Source organism: Phaenicophaeus curvirostris, chromosome 9 (assembly GCF_032191515.1).
Source record: "Phaenicophaeus curvirostris isolate KB17595 chromosome 9, BPBGC_Pcur_1.0, whole genome shotgun sequence".
Lineage (NCBI taxonomy): Eukaryota > Metazoa > Chordata > Aves > Cuculiformes > Cuculidae > Phaenicophaeus > Phaenicophaeus curvirostris.
Window position 1 is genome coordinate 11,035,627 of NC_091400.1, and position 25,668 is coordinate 11,061,294.

General features: G+C 43.1%; 2 protein-coding genes across 3 annotated transcripts in view; both read left to right on the forward strand.

Moving 5' to 3' along the window:
• The first annotated feature begins 1,556 nt into the window (after positions 1-1,556).
• On the forward strand, positions 1,557-2,420 carry LOC138724252 (proline-rich protein 2-like). The gene has a single exon (XM_069864136.1). It carries the CDS (start codon positions 1,557-1,559, stop codon positions 2,418-2,420), a length of 864 nt encoding a protein of 287 aa, XP_069720237.1.
• A 1-nt stretch (position 2,421) lies between these two features.
• Positions 2,422-25,668, forward strand: part of INPP5F (inositol polyphosphate-5-phosphatase F) — a 43,401-nt gene continuing 20,154 nt past the window's right edge. The window contains exons 1-5 of one of the 2 annotated variants that reach the window (XM_069863718.1): positions 2,422-2,624; positions 17,134-17,214; positions 23,000-23,136; positions 24,499-24,627; positions 25,327-25,494. In XM_069863718.1, the coding sequence (XP_069719819.1) occupies positions 2,528-2,624; positions 17,134-17,214; positions 23,000-23,136; positions 24,499-24,627; positions 25,327-25,494 (612 nt within the window). In that variant the 5' untranslated portion in view covers positions 2,422-2,527. Of the gene's footprint in view, positions 2,625-3,367; positions 3,402-17,133; positions 17,215-22,999; positions 23,137-24,498; positions 24,628-25,326; positions 25,495-25,668 lie in introns of those variants that run through there. The other variant, XM_069863719.1, reaches the window with a different exon arrangement.

Consider the following 25,668-nt stretch of genomic DNA (forward strand, 5'->3'; position numbering starts at 1 on the left):
TCAGCTTCACTCATATCATTCCTGTATTATTAAGTGTACTTAAAAGCAAAAAGAAACAGCATGAAATGTCAGACCATATATTGGAAAGAAAAACTTGAAACCGCATCCAAAATAATATAAAGTCTGTCTAGAGATGTTTTTTTAAATACAATAATTCTTTCAAGAAAAAAGAGTAGATAGAAATTAATAAAAAGATGAGAAAATTGGTTTCCAGTACTATGTAAAACTACTTACTTGCATTAATTTTCAAGATATACTGAAGATGTTCTTCCAGTGAACCAGGCCACTCCCAAATGGCTTCAAGTTGCATCAGAGGAGGTTTAGATTGGATATTAGGAAAAATTTCTTCACAGAAAGAGTGCTGCAGCACGGGAAGAGGCTGCCCAATGGAGTCTTCATCCCTGGGGGGTTCAAAAGTCTTGTAGATGTGGCATTTCAGGACATGGTTTATCAGGCATAGCAAGGTTGGGCTGATGGTTGGACTGGTTGAGTCTTTTCCATCCTTAATGACTGTATGGATCAAATGGCTGTTGGCCCAATGGGATGCTTTTTGTCCATGTTCATTTCTATTTCAGTTTTACAGGGAGGGGGACTTAAGGTTCTGTAAGCAAACAGAAGCTCTGGAAACCTGTGGGCAAGTACCAGGTGAGGCTGGGAAGAGTCTGCAGTCATGAGGAGTTTGTTGGTTCCTTTTCCAGTGCTGCTTGGAGAGGAGAGAAGGTGCAATTCCCCTTGTATCGGAGGTGCTCTTTCCCATGTAAATACTTAAAATCGTAATGAGCCTGATGCTGTGGCATTGAGATTTCCTTTCTCCACCACCTGATACACTTCATCAACTCCTGCCTGCCTCTGATGATAACTTTAATAGTTGCTCCCTCCTGGGAAAAGCTGAAAAAGCTTGGGGGACGCAGGCTGGCTTGTTGTCACTTCATAAAGCAGTTTGGGTTGGAAGGGAACGTGAAGGTCATTCAGTTCAGTTCCCCTGCCATGGGCAGGGACACCTCCCACTGGATCAGGGACTCCAAGCCCCATCCAGCCTGGCCTTGAACATCTCCAGGGATGGGGCAGCCTCCACTGCTCTGGGCAGCCTGGGCCAGGGCCTCAACACTCGCATGGGGAAGAAATTCTTTGTTGTGTCTGATCTAAATCTTCCCCCTTTCAATTTAAACCATTACCCCTCATCCTGTCAGTCCAGGCCCTAATAAAAAGCCCCTCCCCAGCTTTCCTGGAGCCCCTTTCAGCACTGGAAGCTGCACTAAGGTCTCCCCAGAGCCTTCTCTTCTCCAGGCTGAACAACCCCAACTCTCTCAGCCTGGCCTCACAGCAGAGGGGCTCCAGCCCTCAGATCATCTCTGTGGCCTCCTCTGGATTTGTTCCCACAGGTCCATCTCCTTCTCAAGTTGGGGAGTCCAGAACTGGACTCAGGGCTCCAGGTGGTGTCTCACCAGAGCGGAGCAGAGGGGCAGAATCCCCTCCCTTGCCCTGCTGGTCCCAGTTTGGAAGCAGCCCGGGACACGGTTGGTTCCTGGGCTGCAAGTGTGTGTTGTTGGTTTGGGATGAGCTTCTCATCCCTCAGGAACCCCACGTCCCCAGTGGACCAGGACCCTCCTCCCTGGACACTCCTGACGTTTGCAGCCTGCGCAGACCCCATACAGCTCATTATCCCCGCCAAGGAGGGGAAAGCATCCCCGTGGGGCACCTCAGCCCGGTCCCTACCGGCCCTGCAAGCCACAAGCCACGACCTCAGAGCCGCGACCCCGCCCATCGAGCCAGAAGCCCCGCCCACAGAGAAACAAGCCCCGCCCACAGACCCGCAACCACGCTCCCAGATCAACAAGCCCCGGCCCCGAGACACAAACCCCGCCCTCAGAGCCAAACCGCCACACTCGTATGGCGATAAGCTCCGCCCACAGCGCTCACCCCACCCACAGCCCCCACAAGGCCCCCCCGTTACACAAGCCCCGCCCAACGCGTACCCACTGCCTCTATGTAGGCCCCGCCCACAACACAAACAGCCCCGCCCTCAGCCCCGCCCACCGCACGCCAAACCACGCCCACCTTGCTCAAGCCCCGCCCACTGCCGCTTAAAGCCCCGCCCAGGACACACGCAAACAGCGGCCAGAGCCCCGCCCCTGGCGGCCAAGCCCCGCCCACAGCGCAACAAGCCCCACCCTCTGGGACGCAAAGCCCCGCCCACGACGCAGAAAACCTCGCCCCAGAGCGCGAAACCACGCCCACCTCGGCACAAACCACGCCCACACCTGTACAAACCACACCCACTGCAAATCAAGCCCCTGCGCCGCGCCCTACAAGCCCCGCCCACCGCGCCGCTCTCGCGCCATTCAGAGGGCGGTGTCACGTGCGGAGGCGGTGGCGGCGGCGCGCGCGGGGCGGGCGCGGGAGTGTGGGGCGGCTCGTGATCGCGCGCGCGCGCGCGCGCCCCCCAGTCCCGGCGCTTCCGCCCGGCTGCGCGGGAGCTGCGGGAGCGCCCGGCCCCGCCGCCCGCATCCCCGCCCGGGGCGCCAGCATGGAGCTGTTCCAAGCCAAGGACCACTACATCCTGCAGAGCGGAGAGCGGGCGCTGTGGTGTAGCCGACGGGACGGCAGCCTCCAGCTCAGAGCCGGTGAGCGGCCGCTGCCGGGGGCGCGGGGGCTTGGCGAGGGGAGATTGAGGCTCGCTGGGGGGGCATTTGGCCTCATTGAGGGGGCATTTGGGGTAGCTTAGGGGGCATTTGGGGTAGCTTGGGGGGCATTTGGGCTGGTTGAGGGGGCATTTGGGCTCTTTGGGGGGATATTTGGGCTGGTTGAGGGGGCAGTGAGCTCTTTGGGGGGGCAGCGAAGCGAGTTTGGGAGATATTTGAGCTGGTTTGGGGGGCACTGTAGCTGGTTTGGGGGCATTGGGGCTTGTTGAGGGGGTAGTTGGGCTCGTTGGAGGGCACTGGGACACGTTTGAGGGGCAGCAAGTCTCATTGAGGAGAGACTTGTTGAGGGGAGCACTTGGGCTTGCTTGGGACATTGGGCTCTTTGGGGGGGCAGCTTTGGGGCTCATTTTGAGGGGCACGGGGCTCATTGAAGAGCAGGTGCTGGGTCATGTTTGGGGGCAGCAAGGCTCGCAGTGGGGTGCAGCGGGTCTGGTTGTGGGGTGGGCATAGGGGCTTTGTTGTGGGGCAGGCACTGGGGCTTATTGGGGGCAGCAGGGCTGAGGGGCTGTGTGCCCCTACGGTGGGTTTGCTTCCCTGGAAAACAGCGTGGGATTGCCCCTGCCAACTCCCCATGTGCGGCTGGAATTGTTGGCGATGTTGGAATGCGTCTGGTCACCCTCATGGGGCATCAGGAACTGGGAAAGGCTGCCTTGGCGTGGTGTCAGCCTTATATGTAAGGGATGCTCGCCAGGGCTCCTGGTATGTGAGCAACTGTGTGGACAGATGTGCTCCATGATCTCCTCCTTGAGGAGAAATAGCACAGCTCTGCTCTCGTCAATGGCTCTCAAATTGTTTTAGTGTGACAGTTCCAGAGGTGTTTGAGCACTGGGGCTGCGGAAAAGGCAGTGGGAAAAAACCCGGAGTTGTGTTAATACAGGTTTTCATAGAATCACAGAATGGTTTGGGTTGGAAGGGGCCTCAAAGCCCATCCAGTCTCACCCCCTGCCATGGTCAGGGACACCTCCCACTGGATCAGAGTGCTCAAAGCCTCATCCAGCCTGGTTTTGGAACAACGTTAGTTATAATGGCCTAACTGGGAGGTCAGTCAGTAAAGGGGCCTGTGAAACCAAATATCATCCTTAGAAATTAGTTTTCTTTGAGTACTATGCCTACCTTAGATGTAAAGGGCCATAGTGTATCTGCTTGTAAGTTAAAAATACCCTAAACAGCTCTATATTTCACCTTACATATTTGACTTACAGCTTTCTTTGTGCTTTGCCACAAAAGCCAGTTCAGCGTGTGTACAACCCGGTTGGCTGTCTGGGCACAGCACCCTGCACGAGCTTTGTTAAACAGCTGGAACAGCTTCATACATAAGCATCAAATACCATTGTTATCTGTGTTTATCCAAAGAAGTGTTTTTCATACTGGTCTTCCTTGTGTTATGTTTTCATACTTGAGTCATGCTGATGCTTTTGTCTTGTCACTGTGATTTGTTTACATCTTGTAGCTGAAGTTGCAGTCTGTCTCAAGTTAACGTGACTTGTTCTTGTCCAGCAGCTTCACTTATGGTTGAAAGTCATAGAACCATAAGAGGGTTTGAGTTGGAAGGGACTTTAAAGACTATCCAGTTCCACCCCCCCTGCCATAAGCAGGAACACTTTCTGCTAGATGAGGAAAGTCCAGTAATACTTTCATTTATAATTCACCTTACAAAATACTTGATGTTAAGCTACCAAACAATGAAATGCATGTTTTCACCAAAAATCCCTCCCTTGCTTTTACATTTGCTATATTTACAATCATCTGCATAGTCATAAAAGCTCATGCTATTTGACCCAGAATAATAAAAGCACAAAGTGGTGAGCTGTAGTTCTGGAGGTTGTTGTCTGAAAGCTTTAATTTTGAAAGCATCAATCATGTCTTTTTTTCATGCAGCAATTGCTGTGATTTTTTTTTTCTCTTTGTCCATTAAATTCCTGGAGGCTTTGCCAGTGCCCGGCAGTTTGTCCGCATGCTGTTCAGCTGGATTTTATCCTTAGCATACCTTTAAATTTTCAGCCTGTGTACATGTGATCCCTATTGTGTGTGACCTACAGCTTAATGGAAGGTAACGTGATACTGAAGTCTCTTGGTCTGCTTGAATCTTGATCGTTAATGGGAAATGCTTTCCCATTTCAGCGTGTCTGTAGTTTTGTTTTCCCAGCTCTTCTGTGCATCATCTTATGGAAGGTGAGCTCTAGGGCAGTGAAATGAAATACCTTAATGTGCTGAGAGTAAACCCAAGGAAGAAACAGTTCTCTCATAGGAAGTACTTCTTGGATCAGTAGCTCTTGCTTGTATTAGGACAAAGCTGGATATAGTCAGGTTTACAATTTTATTACATTTCACCGTCTATAATCAAGGCCACTGCCCGGAAATCAGTAAATGAACTCTAATTAGTGGTGAGTCACTGCCATGTTAACAAAACAAAGTCATAACTTGTGTTCATTGACATGTGTAATAGCTTGTCAAAGGGCTACAATCTGTCTGTGTGTCTCTACTTGTTTTTTGGAGACCTCAGTTTTTTTCTGTCCCACAGCGGCTGCTCTAGAAATATTGCTTTATGTGATAGGTCTGAATAGAAAGAGCTGACGGTAAACTTTATAATACTTATCTTCCTCAGCTGTAAAGGCATGTTCAGAAATTTGCTGATCTTGAAAGCTGCATTTCTGACCTCTCTGAATCATGCAGAGAACGACTTGAATTAAAAAAGGCAAACCCCCTTGGTGAATAATTGCTATGCTGAGGTTGGCCCTAGTTTGAAGGCCGTCTGACTATGTTTACCAGATATTTCTGGTCTGGTTTTCTCTGAAGTGAAAACATTAATGAGTCACCTGCAGGAAAACCATGAATCACTTTGGCATCATTGATTTTGTTAGGAATTTAGCTGTCTGCAGTGTACTTTTTTCCATGTAGTGAAAAAACATGTGTGGTTCAACCATGCTTTACACACTTCACGTCATGTCTTGGTTGGGATTTCACTCCTGGTGTGCTTTGCTTGCGCTCTGCGTGGCTGCTCCAGGTTGGTAGTTTAACACAGATTACAAACATGATTTTATTGATGTTATTAGTATAAGCTATGTATTTATATATACATGTGTGTACACATATAGAAAAGAGCAAAAGTGTTGAAGGCACTGAATTCTTCTCTCCACTTTCTTATCAGCAGAAAAAGGAATGAATGTGTTTCATGGTTGAAAACTTCTGTTATTGTTGCGTTGGCCTTCACGATACTCTGCGCAGGAATGTCAGACTAAACAAGGCTGGGAATAATTGCTACTAAACCCAGTGTAGTAATGCTGGCTCCCACCCCCCTTGAGAAAAAAAAAACTGGATATTTTGAGTGAGACACAGGTTGGAATTATTCTAACAGAGCTTTTAGGGACTTTGTGCTCAAACACTCCATCCCCTCAGCTTGTGGTGTTAAGACGTGTTTTATCTCTGGAGCTATAACTAAAGGCAAATGAGCATTTGTTTGTTTTAAGCACAAATTACTGGCGCAGTGCTGGTTTTCATTTGTCGAAAATGTTTGTGAATCAGTGACTGAAGCAATGCCTCTTAAATATTGTTCTTTTAATGAGAGATATGTTGCCAAACAGCATTTTCAGGGGATCAGGGTAGAGGTTTTGGGTTAGGTCTCATAGTCTGGTAGTGTGAAATCTTCCTTGAATCACAAATCACAAGGCGAGCTGATATTCCAGCTGTGTGTGCTTGCCTTGCTCCTCAAGGACATTACAGGAGTCATGTCGAAATTACTTTTTGGAATTCCTGAGCTGTTCTTCATGGAGAGAAGTAGTTCCTTGGTTTGAAGGCCAGTGCGTATAAAGGCCCAAGTGAGAGCCTTGATCTGATGAATGGTGTAAGGGTTGATGCCACTGGTACCAGCAGATGGTTTAAGGTTATGCAACAGCCCTGAGCATGGCTCTGAGGGATGCTGGGCTCCAGCATTAACACATGCTACTGAATTCAGTATTTCATACAAAACTGACTTCCTGAATTTCAGTAGTATGGCTTGGAAACTGCCTATCTGTTCTCGAAAATATTCTGGAGGAGACAGCTGTAATGTTAGAAAGGTTCTCTACATATTTCAAGTTGCTTCATAAAGAATGTCAAGCTGGTTTTGACACTTTTTTAAGCTGTGATCGTTACTGAACTGTTTCTCACCCTTGTCTGCTCATTTTGTTCCCCCTTCTCCATACCCTTTCTTAGCTGTCAGCACAGCGTACTTGTGACATATGGGACAAACCAGATGTCAGAACTGGTCTGTATTAGCTGCAACCCAGCAATAATGTATGCTTAAACCATCCTGAGCGCTTAGTTCCCTGTTGCTGCTTGCTCCTTCTTGCAAAAGAGAACAGAGAGGACTAGGAGAGCAGGGTGGGCTGCTGCGTTTCCTTCATCTGATGGAATATTACGTACCTTGGTCCATTCTGTACCTTCTGACTGTAAGGCGAGACCTTCAATTGTATTTACTAGAGATAGACTATCTTCTGCTTTCATTAAGTAAAATCTGCTTTGTAATTTCAATGATGATTTTTTTTGTGGAATGTAGTAAGCCTAAAACTGACTTAAATCTTATCCTACCCTGCTGAGAATGAAATGAATCTTGAGATGAGATGTTTCTTCTTTAGTTGCTGTTGAGTCTCTATTGCAGATGACAAGTTGAATATAACAAGAGTGTTTCTGTCTTCTTATCTTCCCCTTTCCCTACATGAAGAGTTCTGGAAATGCCAAACTTCTCTCAGCCCAGATGCATAGGTGTTCTGGAATTCCTGCCTACACTGAAATGACCTTAGATTTTAAATAAACATATGGAAAGCCTCTTAAGTTTCATATGCTGTTGGTTTTTTGAGATCTGGAAGTTGCATGCTTTGGGAGGAAAAACAGCTTCTTTTTAGAATTAAAATGAATCTCTAATTCAGGTGGATCTTTTGTGGTTTGTATGTTGATAGTGGCAGAAGTTAGATTTATCTGGGATCCAGTGTGTTAGTGTTGACTGAGTAATGAGTAGGAAATTGTAACTGCAACTGAAATATTTGGAACTGAAGGCACTGACAGGCGGCAGCCTTTGAACTAAGAAGGGTCTGCATCTGTGTCAAAGGCTTGTGGGTTTTTGAGGCTTGTGGGTTTTCGATCTGTGGATAATGTTGTTTTTAAGTTCTTTCACAGTTTCACAGTGTGCGCAATATTTCAGCTGTGTGAGTGAGAAGACATTTGAACTTTAAGTCACTTTAGTTTTAAACTGTCTGATCTGCTGTAAAATGTGACCACTTACTTGCTATGCCACGTATGTTCTTTCAAAACAGCTATTGTAAATTGGAATGTGGTTATTTTTTTAATGATTTTTGATAAAGTGAGACTTCGCAGGTGGTGGTACGGAATTTTCTTTTGGAAGCAAATTCTTCTGTGCAATATCAAACTGGTCTGAAATACAACTTAATTAAATATTGAATGTGTTTCAGTAACTCATCTGTTTGGGTTGTGTATTGAGACTCAGGGCCCAGAGCTTGGCAGGTTGTACATGTGTCTCTCAAATGCCTCAAAGATTTGAGACCACGGATAAAAGCTTTTTTTTTATCTGTGTTTAGAGGGTTCATAATTCATGTTTATTGTTATGAAGAACTCAAATGTATATGGAGGGTTTTAGAAAATAAGATATAAATTTGATAACTCAAAATTTGCTTCTTAACATTATGTGTTAAACTTGCTATAGACTTGTGATTTAAGAAAGTAGTTCTTTTCATTGAATGTTCTGAGTTTGTCACAGATGAGTATGGTTATTCTAACTGAGAAATTAGCTTGTGCAGCTGAATCTGTATTGCTGGAAAACTCCCTGTCGTGCTGTGATAATGTGACTTGATCTAGAATGGGTTAACTCTTTATCTAACCAACCAACAGCACCACTTTCCTTAGTTTATTGTGAGCTAGGGTTTAGCCATGTTGTCTAATTTTGCAATTATCATTTGCAAAATTCTTAACTCTGCAATAACACTGGCTGTGAGAGAATGTTCCAACAGCACCTGCTGTGGCCGGGTGTGCCCGAGGGGAGGGAACTGCAGGTGGCTCTTCTCTCTCCGTCTGTTCAAACCTTTTGTGGAGTGTTCTAATTCTTGTCTGTGGAGTTCATGCTTCCAGCTGATGGTCATCAGTTCAATCAGCTGATCCTGTTCTAAATAAATCCTTACTTGTTAAAACCATTGCATTTTCTGTGTCTGCATAGGAACTGGTAACAGGAACAGAGCATCAGAAAGAGAAGAAATCACTGGACAGGGTCCTAAAGAAGGAATTTGGGAGTTTTTGGAAGCTCTGTTTTTGGAAGTAACTGAGAGTGTTAGTTCTCCATGATCAGTTGTATATTTGTGTTTCCGAACATCTCTTAATTCTTCCCACAATAAGAACAGGGAGAGGATATTTTTTCCTGAAAAGCTGAACCGAAATGAATGGAATTCTGCTAGAACACTGAGGTTTTCCTTTTAAGGAAGAAATCTTCCTTGATTAGAAGCCCTGAAGCAGTGTTCATGGTGTCTGTGAAAGAATGAAAACAAGGCACTTGAATGTACTTTGTGCTTGAAAACTTGATAGATGTAGTTAGTCTTTATCCCTGATAAAACACTAGGAATAGTAGGCAGGATGTGCTGAGGTGCTGATGCATCACGTAAGGTGCCAGCGTCATGTAAAACGGAATTCTGAGCCAAATTTAGAAGTGTATGGCCTTGCCCACGAGGTAGTTGCAAAATGGTCTTGTTTGTCATTAATTGTTTACTTTCAGTTTGTTTGCGCCTTGTTCATGAAGAACAGCAGCTTTCCCACATATGCCTGGTGTCTGCTGTCTTAAATGAGAGATTGCTTCTTGATTAAATAGTCAATTGGTTCCCAACAGTTTAAAAAAAAGGGGGGGGGGGGTAATATGTAGTGTGTGGGGTGTGAAATCCTTTACTTTCTGTTCCTGAAATGTGCCAAACTTGAGTATCAGTCCCTTATTTAGCGTTTGAAGTGGTTGTTCCCAATGCATAATTCCTTTTCTGCTTTGAGTTTGGTTCGTTGGGCCATCAGAGAGGACAGTGAATGGAGTGAGGAGGAAAGATGACAGTGAGGGAAACATGTGCCTTGCTTAGACTTGGCTCTCCACAGCTGTATGGATGTTTCTCTCATGGCTCTTAAGAAGCACTGATGTTAGTCAGCAGTATGGTAAGTAAAACAAACTATTTTTCATAGTCGTGAAATCTGTCTGCTCAATTAACACTTATATTGAAATCCTCTAAGAATGGGATAACTTTCTTGCATTCTCTTCTGAGCATAGCTTTAACTGTTGAACAAACTTCGAAACCCAGCTTACCTTCAAAAAGAGTGAAGGTAGTGTTTAAACTGTCAGTTTTGTAACAGTCTTTCTCATACTTTTCTAATAATTTCCCTCTTACAAAGTAAATGGGATTAAAAATTGCAGACAGGTTGTTGTTTTCCTGGCTTTAAGGATAAACCTACAAATAACTTAAGCTTTGCAATACGAGCTAACGGTGGGAGCATGTTTTGGTCTATAGTATTAATTGATTCAGGAGTGTTAGTTGTGGAAGGATAAAAGGTATTATGTCCTTCCCTGTATCGTTTCTGAGAAAGTGTGTGCTCACTAGCAGAGTTCAGCAGTGCAGAAGAATAAAGGGAAATTCCAAAGTAAGAAAAAAACCAGAACAACTCTGCTGAACTTCTTGGCTTAGTGCCTGTTTGCATTTTAAGACAGCCACTGCTGTCATTTATCTGAACAGTTTTGACAGGTTTGTGGAAGGGGTGAGGGGATTCTAATTTCAAGCAGTTGAAACACGCAAAGCAGCTTGTTGCACACTTTTAGCCACCTACAGCAGTGGTCTCTAGAGCAGGGTGTGTTTACTATGGGGTGGACAAGACAATCCATTGCAGTGTGGGAAGTAAATATTTTATACTGTTAATAGAGATAAAATAATTTTTAATAGTTTTTTTAATTTTATCCATTTAAAACTTCAATTTTTGTGTATGTTTTATAGGATATGTAGTTTATACATATTCTGCTATACTAAATGGAGAAATAAACACGCACATCTTTCAAGTCCATGCATAAATATTAGTTACTGATGCGGTATGTCATCAAAAAAGTTTAGAGACTACTGATCTACAGGGTCAAATTGCTGGATGGAAGATGTTTCACTTGGTTACAACAGCTGGCGCAGGAGGTCCTTGTGCAATTACTTGTAATGCTGGATACTCTCCAGCCAGCAGAACATTTATTTTCCATGTGTGTTTAAGTTTCCTGAGCAATGCCTGGTGACTTGGGGAATTTTGTAACTGCAGCGGAATACAAAGATGTGTTCTTCATCAAACTGAATAGTAAGGATTTGGTTTTGTTAGGTGCTTTCTCTGAGACTTGCATCCTGCTTTTGTAATACAAACTGGTGTTGTGCGCTCCGGTCTCCACTGCTTTAAATCTGTCACTGTACGACCTGAATTGTGCTTTGAGTTGCTGACGAAAAGCGTCCAACGAAACTAAACCTCGGTTTCCTTTCTCTAGGCACAAGTGGGTTGATGTGGACTTTGCAGTGTGCTGAGATGGGCACCGTGTCAGAAACTTGTGCTCAATTACTGTTTGGAAAACCTGCTTCTTGACATTGGAGGCTGGGGGATAAGAGGACTTTTTTGCTTGGCTGCAAAGTGTAGTAGCAGTGTAGAGACTGACTGGGATTGTCCCAAAATCCTCCTGTGTAGCCTGGCCGTAGGCTTCTAGAGGTGAGTGGATGTCAAGGGAAGCAGAGAAATGAAGTCTCCTCTGCTCCTCAGTCTGCTAGAATCTAAATGCTTTGCTTTGTCGGTGATAGAGGGCTCTCAAGATTAACACAGATGACGCAAGCTCTGTCTAACCAAGTAAAGATAATTAAAACTAGTGATTAGCCAAAGGAATAACTTGTTTAAAGTTTGGAGAATACGCAGTTAAATAAAGTTAGCACATAATGACAATTAAGAGCTTGTTCTTCTAATACTAGGTGTCTTAATACTTCATCTTTCTGCAATTCTAGTGCCTTAATGAATTAGAAATCTGTGCTGAAAAGAAAACTTAATTAGCCCAAGTTTGTTGGTGTAAGTAGTACTTTATTTCCTACAAGACAAAAGTTCAAGTTTATACTCTTAAGTTTTGCCAATTAATTTGTAATCTCTTAATCCTGGCTAATATTTTGGACCACTATTCAAAGGTGAGCTGGAATTTGGGAGCAGACTTGCTTTCGAAAAGCTACAAGAGCTCAGAAGGATCAAATAGTGCTCGTAATGAAGTCCTGTAGTTGTTTTTGATCTAAAGCAGCAGAATTTAAAGACAAAATCTCAAATCTATTTAAAAATAGTATTGCGTTTTTTCTTAAAAGTTAGTATTTCAGGTGTCAAAAGTTACATCAGCAGAGCTGAAAGACTTATTGTGATTGTTTACACCTAAGTTACTTTGCTTTTACTTTTCGTATATAAATGTCTGTTGCTTGTGGTCAACGGTGAGAAGGATTGTGAGAATTACTGCTTTTGCAGGCTGTGGGAAAGAATTTTTGAGAAACAGTGTGCATTTTATGTCTGTGTTTATACACTTACATGTAAACAAAGCTTGAAGTTCAGTGACGTTTTCTATGTTGTTATATGGGCAGGAAACACTTTCTAGCCAAGGTCCATTCTTGAAAGCCAACAAAGTTTGAGGAAGATGGGAATACTTCCTGAACTACAACAAACTTGAAGAAAAATAGTCACAGCTATGGGGTGGATTGAACCAGACTGCAGCTCAGTCAGTAGTAAGGGCTGCATTTAAGTGACTACAAATGAAATCTTATTTTCTTCCTGCTGTCTCCACTGGGGAAGCCCACCCCCTTATGCTCTTCAGACTTAGTCATTCAGTGTTGGGCGACCAGCTTATCCCAAAGAGTAGGTTTTTTTTCTCATCAGAGTTTTTGTCTGACCTCACATCAGCTCCTCTGATTGTAGGCTTGAGAAAGAGCTGGAAAACAGTTCTGGCTTTTGCTCCTCTTCCAGGTTGCTTTTGTATTGCCTTTTTCAGGGTTACATTTGTGTAAACACAGAGAGTTACCAGAAATGTTATCTCCACAGCATGGTCCTGCATCCCTGCGGGTAGGGCTGGTGGGGGAAGTAATCACATCAAAGCTGGTTTGGTTCCCAGTTTTGTGAGGGAAGTTCTGTTGTGCTGTGACTACAATGCTGATATGATCGCTGTGAAAGGTAAATGTATTCTCGGTGACCGTTAATCTCTGACAGCGATCAGCAAAAAGAGTTCAGGCTGTTGCAGTAAGTGTTGCCTTAGGTAGTGGGATAAGGGAAAGAACGAGCAATTCTGTACTTAAAGATGGAAAGTTGGTAAGCAAGTAAGTAACACATGCCCTTATTACTTTGAGGTAACCCTGGAAGTTCTCAAATGCAAACATACTGAGGACACCAGAGAGCTTGTGGAGTCAGGGAAGGTCTTTCACGGAGCTCAGCTTGTGGTGACCCTTTCTGTACACAGCTTCCTCCTCTCTGCTGTGAAGTACAAGAAGTGCTTTGACAGTGCTCATTTTCACCAGCACAGTACTCTAGAAGTCTATTTTGGCAACAGTTGTGTTGCTGTCTCAGGTTGGTAAGTTTTTATTCCTGGCTCTCTGAGTTGTAAGAGATCACTAGACTATGACATCTATGGGAAAATAAGTTTGTATGAGGGGAAAAAAAACCCTGTATTGATGAACTGCGTTTCGCATTACATTTCAAAGCATTTGGTCTGTTTTGGGTTTGGAGGAATGTCCAGTGTTTCCTTTGATAGAACCTAGTGGTTGTTAATTCTTACTGATAAAGCATCTGTTTCAAACAAACAGAACTTACCATCTGTTGTTTCAGTGTTCCACTTTCAGAAAGATGGCCACATCCTATGTATGCTATCCAAAATCTTGTAACAGAGAATTTTCAGCTTTGTTTTGTGTGGGTACTTTCCCCTTTAGCTTTAAAAAGATGTAAATACCTTCTCTAACATGTATCACTGTCTACCAGCTTATGTTGCCTCATAACGGTAAAATATAGCAGAATTTAAAGACTCATCTCCTGCAGGCTTAAAGGTAACTTCCTCAGATCTGGCTGTGCTTAAAATTGCTATGTAAGGAAAGATTAAGTAGTTATAATTTTCAAAGAGAGGAGATGGTGGCTGAAGATTGCTGCCAGAGCTGCCAGACAGACTAAGTGTCTGCCAGTGATCATCCTTGGATGATTTTACCCTATTAGACAAAAGTTGGAGGCAGCTTCTTCCAAAACAGAGTAAATAAATAGGACTGCTCTCAACAAGAAAGCCCAGACTCTCTGGGCTGTAGTGAAACCTTTTACCATTTTACACTTACACTTATACAAGAGCAAGAGGTCCTTATTGGTATTTGCTGTAGTGGTATTTATTTAGCACAACTGGGTATTGGCTCTGAGTTGAGCTGCAGCTGTCGCACAGGAAATTGAGCTACAGCCAGTAATGAAGTTCTGATCAGAAAGTCAGAACCAAATGTGTTTTATTTACTTAAAACAGCTTGCTTCTGTGCTGTCACACATATTTTCCTGTAGCAAGTTATCTAGAAATAGTGTAAGAAGAAGAAATAACCTTGTCACCAAAGAAAGTCAGTGTGATTCCACGATGGGTATTTTTTCACAGCCTACAGGCATTTCTCCTGTAACACTTGTTGTCATCTATTTTTTTCTTAGACACTGAAAAAGTCATGTTAATGTCAAGTGTTGCTAAATATGTATGTGTTTTTTTGTTTGGTTTTTCTTTCCCTCATGCCCTGCCTTCCCCAAGGAAAATGTTATTTCAATAGTCGCCTTCACTTTTAGTAACTTGATTAGCAACTTCTGTGGAGAGCTGGTGCTGCCTAACTGGTGGATCCACTGCTGTTTTTAGACTCTTCAAGTGTAGTGTGCATTGCACTCCAAATGCATTCTCTTTTCCTCCAAAGCTCATCTATACTTGAAGAGGGCACAGGAGTCGAAGTTTAGAGTTAGTTCTTATTGTGTCTGTGCTGCTAGGGAGAAGTGTTCCTGTACCAGTCCTGGGTATAGTATGTGACTGGGGCGGCGTGCGTCAGTGTAACCCACAAAACTGATAGCATGGCTGCGTAAGACCCGCTTGCCCTGCAGGCCCTGATACCAGTTTCCTTATGTCCTTTTGGAGGCAAGTCTACACTACTGTTTCCTTATATCTGTTATTGAAACAAAGTTTTGTTTCCTCAAGTAGCTCTTTTAAGCTCTAGAAGAAAACTCGCTTACTGAGCTTTCCTACTAATATGTCTTGTCATAGCAGGAAATCAGTGGTTTAAAAAGACTGAGATGGTATTCTAGATTACTGGGTTTGTAGTAGCTATGGTGAACCTGCAGTGGTTTGCTTCTTGAAATGCCTCCTGTGCCTGCCTGTTTTTGACTACTTGATATATCAAGCTGGTTTCTAGATCTCACTATGGAATATGAATATGAAATTCAATTTCAAAGATGGCTAAAGCTAGATGACGTGAGACAGTGCAGTTGTAGAGAATTCCTGAGGTGACAGCGAGGCTCTGGGATTGTATGGGTGAAGTGGGAAAGAAGGTGGGAGATTTGGGAGTGAGGAAATCTGCCTGTGTTTCTCTTTCCTGTAAGTTTGATAATGTAGATTTTCCACTCAGATGTTCTTGCATGTTATTTGGAGTGAAGCTTTGAACATGGGCTGTCCTAGAACTCGTTCTGTGTGGGCACAACTCTTTGGGATACAGATACCGGATGAATTTAGGTAGTGGAGCAAGGCTTGAGGGTAAATCAAACTGTTCACACTGTTATAGCCACTGTTGCTTATTTCCTTGTACTCCTCTACCTGTATTAGTCTCCTTAAGAACTTTATTTAGCTATAATATGATTCACACTAGGTTCTAACGCACCAAGTTACTGTCTGTAGTGGTCTTACAGTGAGACAAGAAGATCCAGGAGTTTCTCTGCAGGTACAGCCCATTAAATCATACAGCCTGGTTACACACAGTAACTGTAGCTCCGTACTGTCTCCTGCAAACATCACTTTAAATCCTGCTGCCATGTGCTCTTAGTTCTTGCTTGTCTGCATACAGGCATGTGTGATATATTCCATTTAGATTGGTCCCCTGACTTTAAGCGTTTCTATTGTATTGCATGCGAATGCTTGTATTCAGTGATGAAACTAGCTGAATCTTGGTTAGTATTGAATGTTATGCAAACAGCATAAATGCACATTCTTGAAACAGCAAAGTCTCAATTACAGATGTTTCGGGGAGGATACGGCATTTGAAAATAAGCATGTATGAAGTGTCAGACTGACAGTCAGTTGTCACCCGCAGATCTCGGACTTCGAAGAAGGAACTAAGGTGTTGTAAGTAAAGTGTGTGTAGGTGGACAGTTTGTAGTCTTTGTATCTTAATATCTTGTGTAAGTTTGTTCTTTCAAATCTTCATCTATTTATGCCAGGAGCTAAAATATCTGTCTGGGTGTTAAAACTGGAGAAACTCTTCTGCCTTGAAACAAATGAGTTTTGGTAGGTAATATTGAGCTTCTTGTCCTCCGTGGTACAGAAGCACCTTCTCTTCTCATTTGCCATTGTGAATTTATTCTCTTACACGGATATCACTTGCTTTTAAGGATTTGTTTTCACTTAAAGTATTTGACTTGGGAAATTTATTCTTTCCCACAGTCTTGAACTCTTGAGCAGGTGCTACGCCACTGTTAGAGGCTCGTATCAACTCTTATCAACAGTGTGTGCTGTGGGACTGCAGGATGCTCCTCCTATTTATGCTACTTGTGTCAAGCAATTACTTGAATGCCTGTGGAGCGCAGTGCCCTTCAGAGACCAGAAAGTTGGTAGTGTTGCCTTCCTGCTTTCTCTTCTACTTCCTATGCGGTTCACTGAAATTTCTTAGTAGAAGGGGAACTGGAAACCTGGAACTCAACTTCACCTACTTTGTTATTCCAGCTAGTTGTTGAGTGTTTTAATGAAAGAGTAAGTGCGTGCGTGTATATAGGAAGAGGATATGAAACTCGTAGTAACTGTGTAGGTATGGGAGAGGGCTGGGGCTGGAGGTTAACATCTGCTGGGTATTGGGGGCTGTTATTGACCTGTACTTGAATTCACCATAGCCACGCAGAATTTCAGTTATGTATAGGTGGATATTAGAGGAATTCAGCCTCTATTAAACTGAGTTACAGAAGCCCATATCAATTGTTTTTTTGTGAAATATCTGGGGTTGGGCTTTATGTTGGAAACTTAACTAGGTCATAACTACTTGGTAACAGGCAAAAACTGCACAGCATGTATACGTTACTGCAGGGATGTGGTGTATTTTCTACCCTTTAAGACGTGGAAAGTGTAGAGAACAACTGCCACTGGATTTATTGTCCTGTTGAGTTTACCTTTGAAAACCAGGAGATTGTTTGTTTCTTGCAGCCACTGATCTACTCTTGGCTTGGAATCCAATCTGCCTGGGCCTGGTGGAGGGAGTCATTGGTAAAGTTCAGCTTCATACAGGTACGTGGCTGTGCTGTTGTCTCTTTTTTACCGTGAATACACTTTGTTTTGAAGTCAATGATACTACAAACGATACTGTGTAGCTTAGATACAATTCTGTAGTGTTTTCTGGCACGGACGAGTGCTCCCCGATCATGTGCACTTGTCACAGTGATTATATTATCGCTGCAGGTACAAATTCCCTCTGCTTTCCAGTGATGTATTTTGGTTTATCACTGTCTTGTAGAAACAGGGAACAGGGTTCACAAAGAAATGTGTGTTTGTATTTCTGTCTGAGGCTCTGTGTGAGAAGCATAAAATTCTTGCACCTTTTTGAATAATCCTTTCAAGCAGCTTTTTGTTGTTCTCCTGCAGTACAGTGCAAAAACTAATGATGGAAGCTTTCACAAATACAGGGCTTGGATTCTCAATGCTCTATTAAACCGCGAAGAATGATTACTTCCTATGGTGTAGATGACTATTTGAAAGTAATACTTAGTTAAACTTAGTTCAATGTAAGACACAGATATAAAATGAAAGCAGGCATAGAATGCATTGTGATTTAATGTCTTTAACTTACTCAAGTTACTCTTTCCTGTAAAATAAGGTCAATGCTCTTTTAACCTAAGTCAGCTGTAAATTCCTGTAGCTTTAATAAATATTTTGATATATACCAGCTTTGACTAGAAAGAGTGTTCAGCCAGTAGAGCTCTGGGTATCTGTTTGCTGACAGGAAAACTAGCCATAAACTCTGTGTCACTTATCGTGTGCTGTTCCTTCTGTGACTGCTCAGACCCTGCATTTAAAGTAGTGCCTGGCAATATGATCAATACAGGTAAGGTTTCAAGTGTATTCCAGGAGAGCAGGATGGATGAAGGGCTGGAATGGGTCAGAAGTTTGTGGTCCATTGAATAGAAGCAGATGAGTCAGGATGACAGTGGCAAACGAACAATAGGGGTGGAAGGAAACAGGACCTGGTATGTGGCTGCATGAGGCAGCTCTAGTTCTAGGAAATGCTTGGCTTCATAGTTACTGTCACCCCTGAGTCTCATTTCTGAGAGTAATAGCTCACCACAGAATCGCTAGGTTGGAAAAGACCCACAGGATCATCAAGTCCAACCATTCCTATCAACCATTCCTCATAGCACAACTCCCCATGAAACTTGTGATCGTATCACTTTATCTTCCAATTCCATCGCTTTATCTTCTTTGAGTTCACCTGGTATTTTTGCCTGTGCTCATGCTAGAGATCAACTCAGCCATCCTTTTTCAGGTCAGATGATATCAAGTGGTTCAGATTTTGCCATCTTGCGTTGTTTTCCCATCCAGCTTGTCTGTGCTGTTCAGAATGTGCTATTCACAAGAAATGATGGCTAAGATCCAGCAGTGACCTCCTTCTGCTGTGGGAAAATGCTCAGTGATTGTTTTTAGCATGTTTTATTTTGTGTGTTGGTTTTTTTCTGTTTGTAATCAAGTAGTGAAGTACACGATGATGTTCCCCCTCTTTCTAGGGAGTCTGGTATAAAAACCTTTGAAGGGAAGCCCTTGTCAAATGCATCATGGAAGGTCTTGTACGTTATGGCAACCAAATGTCCTTGCACGTGTGCTTATTGTGAGAGCCTCTGCTGATGAAAGCTCAGGGGAAGCTTTGTCCAGCATGTGGCACTTCCATAGGTGTCAGCTTGTTGTTGTCAAGTAAATTAAGATTATCAGGTAATAAGCCTGATAGCTGGTCTTCTTTCTGTGTCTACAGAGCTTCTGTAACAATTTTGCTCCTCCAGGCACTCTGTTCCATTGCTGCTTAGGCCAGTGGGAGCATTTTATTCCCTCTTTGCCTTGCTCAGATGATACCATCACGAACTGCTCGTAGACTTCTTGTTGATACCCTAGTATTCAGTGATGTAGCTGTCCTGTAAATAGATATTTATTTTCTGCCTTTAAATGTCTGAAGAATGATACAATCTCTAGCTATTTATCCTTATACTGCTGAGAACTGCTCTCCTTGAATCTGCTGGCAGAAGCTGATGAGTGTCCTCCATACCAATCCTTGTCACCTGGAGTAACTTCATCATCAGAAGTTGTATAAATATTTAATATTGGTGAACCATTATGTCTAGACTTAACAAGAATATGGTGCTGTGGACACTGGGTGAAACGCTTTTCTCCCAGAGCTGATCTGGAGCTCTGGTTGCTCTGATTTCTCCTCTCCTGCCCCCATGCTGTAAAGATCAGAAAGCTCATTTAACTCAGTCATTGCCACAACGTGTGTTTGTTTCTTGGTTGCAGTGCACTCCTGTGCAGTTTAAATCAATTTATTGTGCTCTTCCAGTGCTGATTAATTCAAGACCCAAATTAAATGCTGCTGGCAAGGTTGCATCAACTTGGTGAACAGAAGGGAACTGGAGTTCCTCTTCCCTGTCCCCAGGAAAGGAAAGCTTTTTTGTTAGCATGGCTCTGAGTCTCGATAGAAACAATGAGCAGTTCAGCATCTGAAAGATCTTCAGTGCTGCTATTTCCAGCTTCATCCAATCAACTTAAAAATTAGTTCCATGCTAAAAGAATATTTTAAATTATTCAAGTAACAAATAAGAAAATGGTAGCATGGAATTTATTGGCTAAAATCAAAATACTTGAAAAAAACAGATTTATAGTAATCTCATGCACAGTTTAAGGAAAGTTACTGCAAATGCTTTTGGGGAAACTAAATGCTATATTGTTTGGGAAGGGTTAGAAAAATTAAACAACAAGGTGTGCTGACAGTGTTGGAGCTAAGGAGGAGCTGAATTCCTGGTTTAGTGAGCATGGGGAGGTAGTGGCTTACTCTGTCTAGAGTACTTTAAATTAGGTGTTGCCGTCTGTGCTGCCAGAGTTCATAAAACACTAAAAATGAATATGGTATCTGAAGAGATGACTTAAAACATGCACTCTTCTGGAATGATGGATAGCTCCAGTGTTTGTCCTGTACACACCTTGCCTCCCACATTAAGTAGACATTAACAAATTTTTTTTTTTTTTTTCAAAAGCTGTTCTGTGAAATTACTTTAACTGCAGAAGCACATTGTTTAGGGATTCAGTTATTTGGATACTGCTGGCAATTATAATGTGCTGCTTCTATGGCTGTTGGAGCTTTTACTGCAGGGCATCCTTTATCTGCATAATTACTTCCTGATTGTTTTCCTTTGATCTGCTGGGGAATTCCTGTTTTCTTTCCATGTTCTATGGTTCTGGCTGTAATACAAACAGAGTCTGGAAATGTACACTAGGATGACTTTGTTTTTTTTGAAAGGATAAAAGATACAGAACTCACTTGGCTGTATTAAGCTGTATTAAGTTCTTGTTTACTCCTATCAAGGCTTGTTAATATGAGGTAAAGTGAAGAGCAAGTGAAAGAATTAGACATTAGGAAGAAATTCTTCTTGCTGAGGGTGGCGAGGCCCTGGCCCAGGTTGCCCAAAGCAGTGGTGACTGCCCCATCCCTGGAGGTTTTCAAGGCCAGGTTGGATGGGGCTTGGAGCAACTGTCTGGATGCCCTATTGTACCACCCTTCTGTTACGCTTGGATTTCCCTGGGTTTCTAAAGACACTTGGTTTTGCCTACTGGAAAGTGGTATAGAAAATGTGGTGCTTTTAACAACTTTTCATTTTCCCCTTTTTAAAAGGGTTTTCTTACCTGTTGGTCCTCTCACTGTCGCACAGGATCTGTCCTGTTTTCCTCTTGTCATTTCCACCTTTACCCTCCTGGCTGCTAGGTGGGATGTTGGAGGCAATGGCAAGTGTTGAAGCCGTAAGTGAAATGTTGTAGGTTGAATGTGTGCATGGAATGGACCTGTTATCTTCTGTTATCTTACCTGTTATTCTTTGGCTCGTTAACACCCCTTCGACGTGTGTACTTCAGGAATGATGCTGTGAAGCTTTAAACATACAGGAGTTGCTTTATGATGCAGTCTGTGCTTGCTCACCAGGTTTCTTGTAATCAGATGTTACCTATGTCTGCCTGGTTTGCCATTTTATACATGACAGAAGGTACAAAGGGAAAGCCTTAGCTCGTTATCTGAGCTCCAGCTATTCTCAAATCACACCACCACTGGTGGGCACATGCATCATCCTAGAGATCGCCTCTTTGCTGTAGATGAAGCGCTGGTAACTTTACCTCTAATGGGTGAGTATACGAAATAGTTAATCTCTGTGAAAGAAAAACTTGGTTTTTGAGCTAGGCCTTATCTATATCGACTTTAATGGATGTGATGTATTAGACAATAATAGAAACAGGTATTAGAGATGGATCTTTTAATGCAAACCATGGTAATGCTACTAAGTCGTCACCTATACAGCCCTTTCCACAGCTGGTTTAAAATCCAGTCACCTGAAACAACAGAAAAGCTAAGAAATATCAATCATAGATTATATATTTAAGATGTGATAAAAGAATAGCATGTTTAGAAAAAGTTACTTTATGACCGCTGGGCAGAGTCCAATGGCATGAGGTTTAGCAAGGCCAAATGCCGGGTCCTGCACTTGGGGCACAACAACCCTATGCAGTGCTACAGACTGGGAGAAGTCTGTCTAGAAAGCTGCCTGGAGGAGAGGGACCTGGGGGTGTTGGTTGACAGCCGACTGAATATGAGCCAGCAGTGTGCCCAGGTGGCCAAGAAGGCCAATGGCATCTTGGCTTGTATCAGAAACGGCGTGACCAGCAGGTCCAGGGAGGTTATCCTCCCTCTGTACTCGGCACTGGTGAGACCGCTCCTCGAATACTGTGCTCAGTTCTGGGCCCCTCACCACAAGAAGGATGTTGAGGCTCTGGAGAGAGTACAGAGAAGAGCAACCAAGCTGGTGAAAGGGCTGGAGAACAGGCCTTATGAGGAGCGGCTGAGAGAGCTGGGGTTGTTTAGCCTGGAGAAGAGGAGGCTGAGGGGTGACCTCATTGCTCTCTACAACTACCTGAAAGGAGGTTGTAGAGAGGAGGGTGCTGGCCTCTTCTCCCAAGTGACAGGGGACAGGACAAGAGGGAATGGCCTCAAGCTCCGACAGGGGAGGTTTAGGCTAGACGTTAGGAAAAAATTCTTTACAGAAAGGGTCATTGGGCACTGGAACAGGCTGCCCAGGGAGGTGGTTGAGTCACTTTCCCTGGAGGTGTTTAAGGCACGGGTGGACGAGGTGCTGAGGGATATGGTTTAGTGTTTGGTAGGAACGGTTGGACTCGGTGATCCGGTGGGTCTCTTCCAACCTGGTTATTCTGTGATTCTGTGATTCTGTCTAGACGTAGATTGAGTATAGGTTAATGGAACAACCCGAGGGTTTTCTTTGGAGTGAAAAGGTGGGCAGGAATGAAAACTTGTTCCAGGAAAAGATAAGTGACTTCCATGACCAGAACATGAATGTAACCTGCTAAAGCATCGCTTCTGAAGAACTGAGACGAGGTGATAAACAACAGCTAAGACAGATGAGCAAGATGGACTTAAACCAAGAATTTTTCAAAAGAAAAGGGCAATTGTATAATGTCATGCAAGAGCCTATCGTCGTTGATTTTTGTGGGTCTTTGCCACTCTGAGTTGGGAATAAAGCATTCTTTAATGTCTCCTGATTCTATTAGAGATTGAATAAGTATTGGTTTTTAGAATGGTTTTTTTTTTTCTTTTTATTGTGATGTACAATAACAAAACACAGCAACAGCTGATCAGCATCCGCTGGAGTCTTCAAGCCCTGTGGTTCCTGGCAGGGGTTTTGCACTCGGGAGAAGCTCCTGCCAGACTAATCAAAGCGAATGCCTAATGGGCAAATCAAAGCATCTACTAATCTTTTTCCAGATTTACCATGGTGGCTACTTTTAATTCGTCAGAAAGCATTGATTGGCAAACTTCCAGGAGACCATGAGGTTTGCAAAATAACCAAGATCGCAGTGATTCCGCTTTCCGAAACAGAACCTCAGGATCTGGAATTAGAGGTATGGCTTTCTTCGATGAATCTGGACTTTCCCCCTTCTGCAGTGAAATTGAAATGTGAAATATAATAGTTAAACACCTGCCTCTTATCTCCTTTCCTGGGGTGTGCAGAAGTATTGAATATTTTGTACTTTTGAAATGATTTTTTTATTAAAAGTTTTATTTTAAATAGAAATCACAAGTTTTGCTAGGGAGGGTAATAAGAATAAAATTATACCCAAATGTCAGAAAGACCCTTGAAAATACCTCACAAGGACAAAATTTACATAGTCTCATTGAGTAACTTGTAAGAATAGAGCTGAATCATCTAAAGGGTCAAAGCTGTAGACTAGGACAGGAACCTTCCTTTTTTTGCTTAAAAAAAGAAAAAGACTCCTCGTTACCTCTGAATAACTAGGAGGGTGAGTCTTCCAGTAAGTCCTGGTACTCTGAGATGATGCACACTGTGGACAGTAGACTCTTGGGAGATCAATTCTGGGTTCAGGCTGCTCTTTTGTGTGTGTGTGGCAGGGGGTTGATGACCACTGGGTGCTTTGGTACCCGTACATGAACTCAGATTTGCAGTATCCTCTTCCAAGTACTTGAGCTTGTTTCCTCCTAGGGTTATCCTGAATATCTCCTAAGATAGCACTGCACAGTGTGTGAAGACCCTGTGTCTTCAGAGGGGCAGATTTAGATTAGACATTAGGAGGAATTTCTTCACAATGAGAGTGAGGAGGCCCTGGCCCAGGTTGCCCAGAGAAGTGGAGGCTGCCCCATCCCTGTAGGTGTTTAAGGCCAGGTTGGATGGGGTCTTGAGCAGCCAGATCCAGTGGGATCCTATGTCCCTGCCCATAGCAGGGAGCTGGAATTAGGTGGTCTTTAAGATCCCTTCCAAGTCAAACGGTCCTGTGATTCTATGATTTTTGGGGGAAGAAGCTGTCATATCTTTGCTCTCTGAATCAGGAGAGGGTATTTTTAATGTATGCTCTTGCTTTGATCCTGCTTTTGAATCTCAATTCTGTAACTTGGCTTCAAGGGGAACCCTTGCTTTAAATGTTATGGATTTTTTTCTAAAAGAGAAAGGAGCAAGGAAAATAAGAGTGAGTGAAACTGCTTTGTGCTGTGCTGTGGGTGGGAAGTTGAGGTGGGTCTGGATACTGAATCCTGTCAAATAGAGGCAGATGCTCTCACAATCCCAGGAGAAAACACCTTTATAAAAAAGAGGAAGAACCATGCTGTAGATAAATACAGGGGGAACATGCAGGTTTTGGTCTCCCCCCTAGGTTTGTGGGCCTTGCAGCCTTGCTTTTGTGGACTTCAACTATCCTTTATGTTGTTAAAGAGTATTTAAGTATTGGCTTTAATTCAGTGTCATTGTTTAGCTCTGTAAAAAGCACCACTTCGGGATAAACAAGCCAGAGAAGATCACCCAGTCACCAGATGACACAAAGTTTCTGCTGAAGACTCTTACTCAAATTAAATCAAATGTGTCTGCTCCAAATAAAAAGAAGGTGAAGTTTTCTACTGTTTTCTTATTTTTTCCAGATATTTAGTTGATAATTCAAAGGTTGTGAAGGTTGTGGTGGATGATAGATGTAGAAAGTGAACTGTAAAAAGAGAACAAATGAAAAAGTGCAGAATGTGACTACTGCCTTGAAGTTAAATTTCATTCTTATTATTTAACTATTGCTCTTCTAGGAGTCTTCATTTTTGTAATTATATAATTTCAACAAAATTATTGATAGTGCCTCTTACCAGGATCTGATGGGATTCTTACTCTTCCACAATTTGCTCTGTATGAACATATCTTGTGTAATATAGAATTGGAGACAAAATCTGGTGCACAGTTCTTCAGAGAACACAATACGATCTTATCAAAATGCTTTTAATGCCATAATGGCTTGGATTATAAAGCCCTATAAAATTAGAACCGGTAAACATGATATTTCTTAGACCCTTGAGACTGAAACATGCTGCTTGAATGCTCCAAGAGTTTTGAAGTCTGATGGCTTGGAATGACCTTACTGCTAGAAGTAATAGCACCTTCCTGAAGATGCTGTCCCTTGGGTCTATCTCTGCTAGGAGTTTTAATATCCTGCTCTTCAGTGGGGAAATGTTTGTCCTACAAGGTTGGAAGTGGCATTTAGCAAATGTGGCTGGAGCCCTTTTCAATCAGAGAGAAAGACTTAAAGCCATTACATTTCTTTCAGGTTAAAGAAAGTAAAGAGAAAGAGAAGCTGGAGAAGAGATTGTTGGAGGAGTTGTTCAAGATGTTTATGGATTCAGACTCCTTTTACTACAGCCTGACCTATGACTTAACCAATTCTGTGCAGAGACAGAGCACGTGTGAGAAAATGAACCTACCGCTCTGGCGAAGAGTGAGTGGTTGTTTTTTTTCCCTTCTGGGAGATGTGCTGTTCAGTAATGTGTGTGGTCCAAACTTGGCCAGTCACGTTCTCTGCTGGTACGGTCTACAGAGACTGAAAATCAGCAATTTAAGCTGAAAGAGGGGAGATTGAAATGGGATCTTAGGAAGTTTTCCGGTGAGAGTG

What these genes read in the sequence shown, in the direction of transcription:
- LOC138724252 (XM_069864136.1), top strand. Translation starts at nt 1,557, where the DNA reads ATGAGCTTCTCATCCCTCAGGAACCCCACGTCCCCAGTGGACCAGGAC.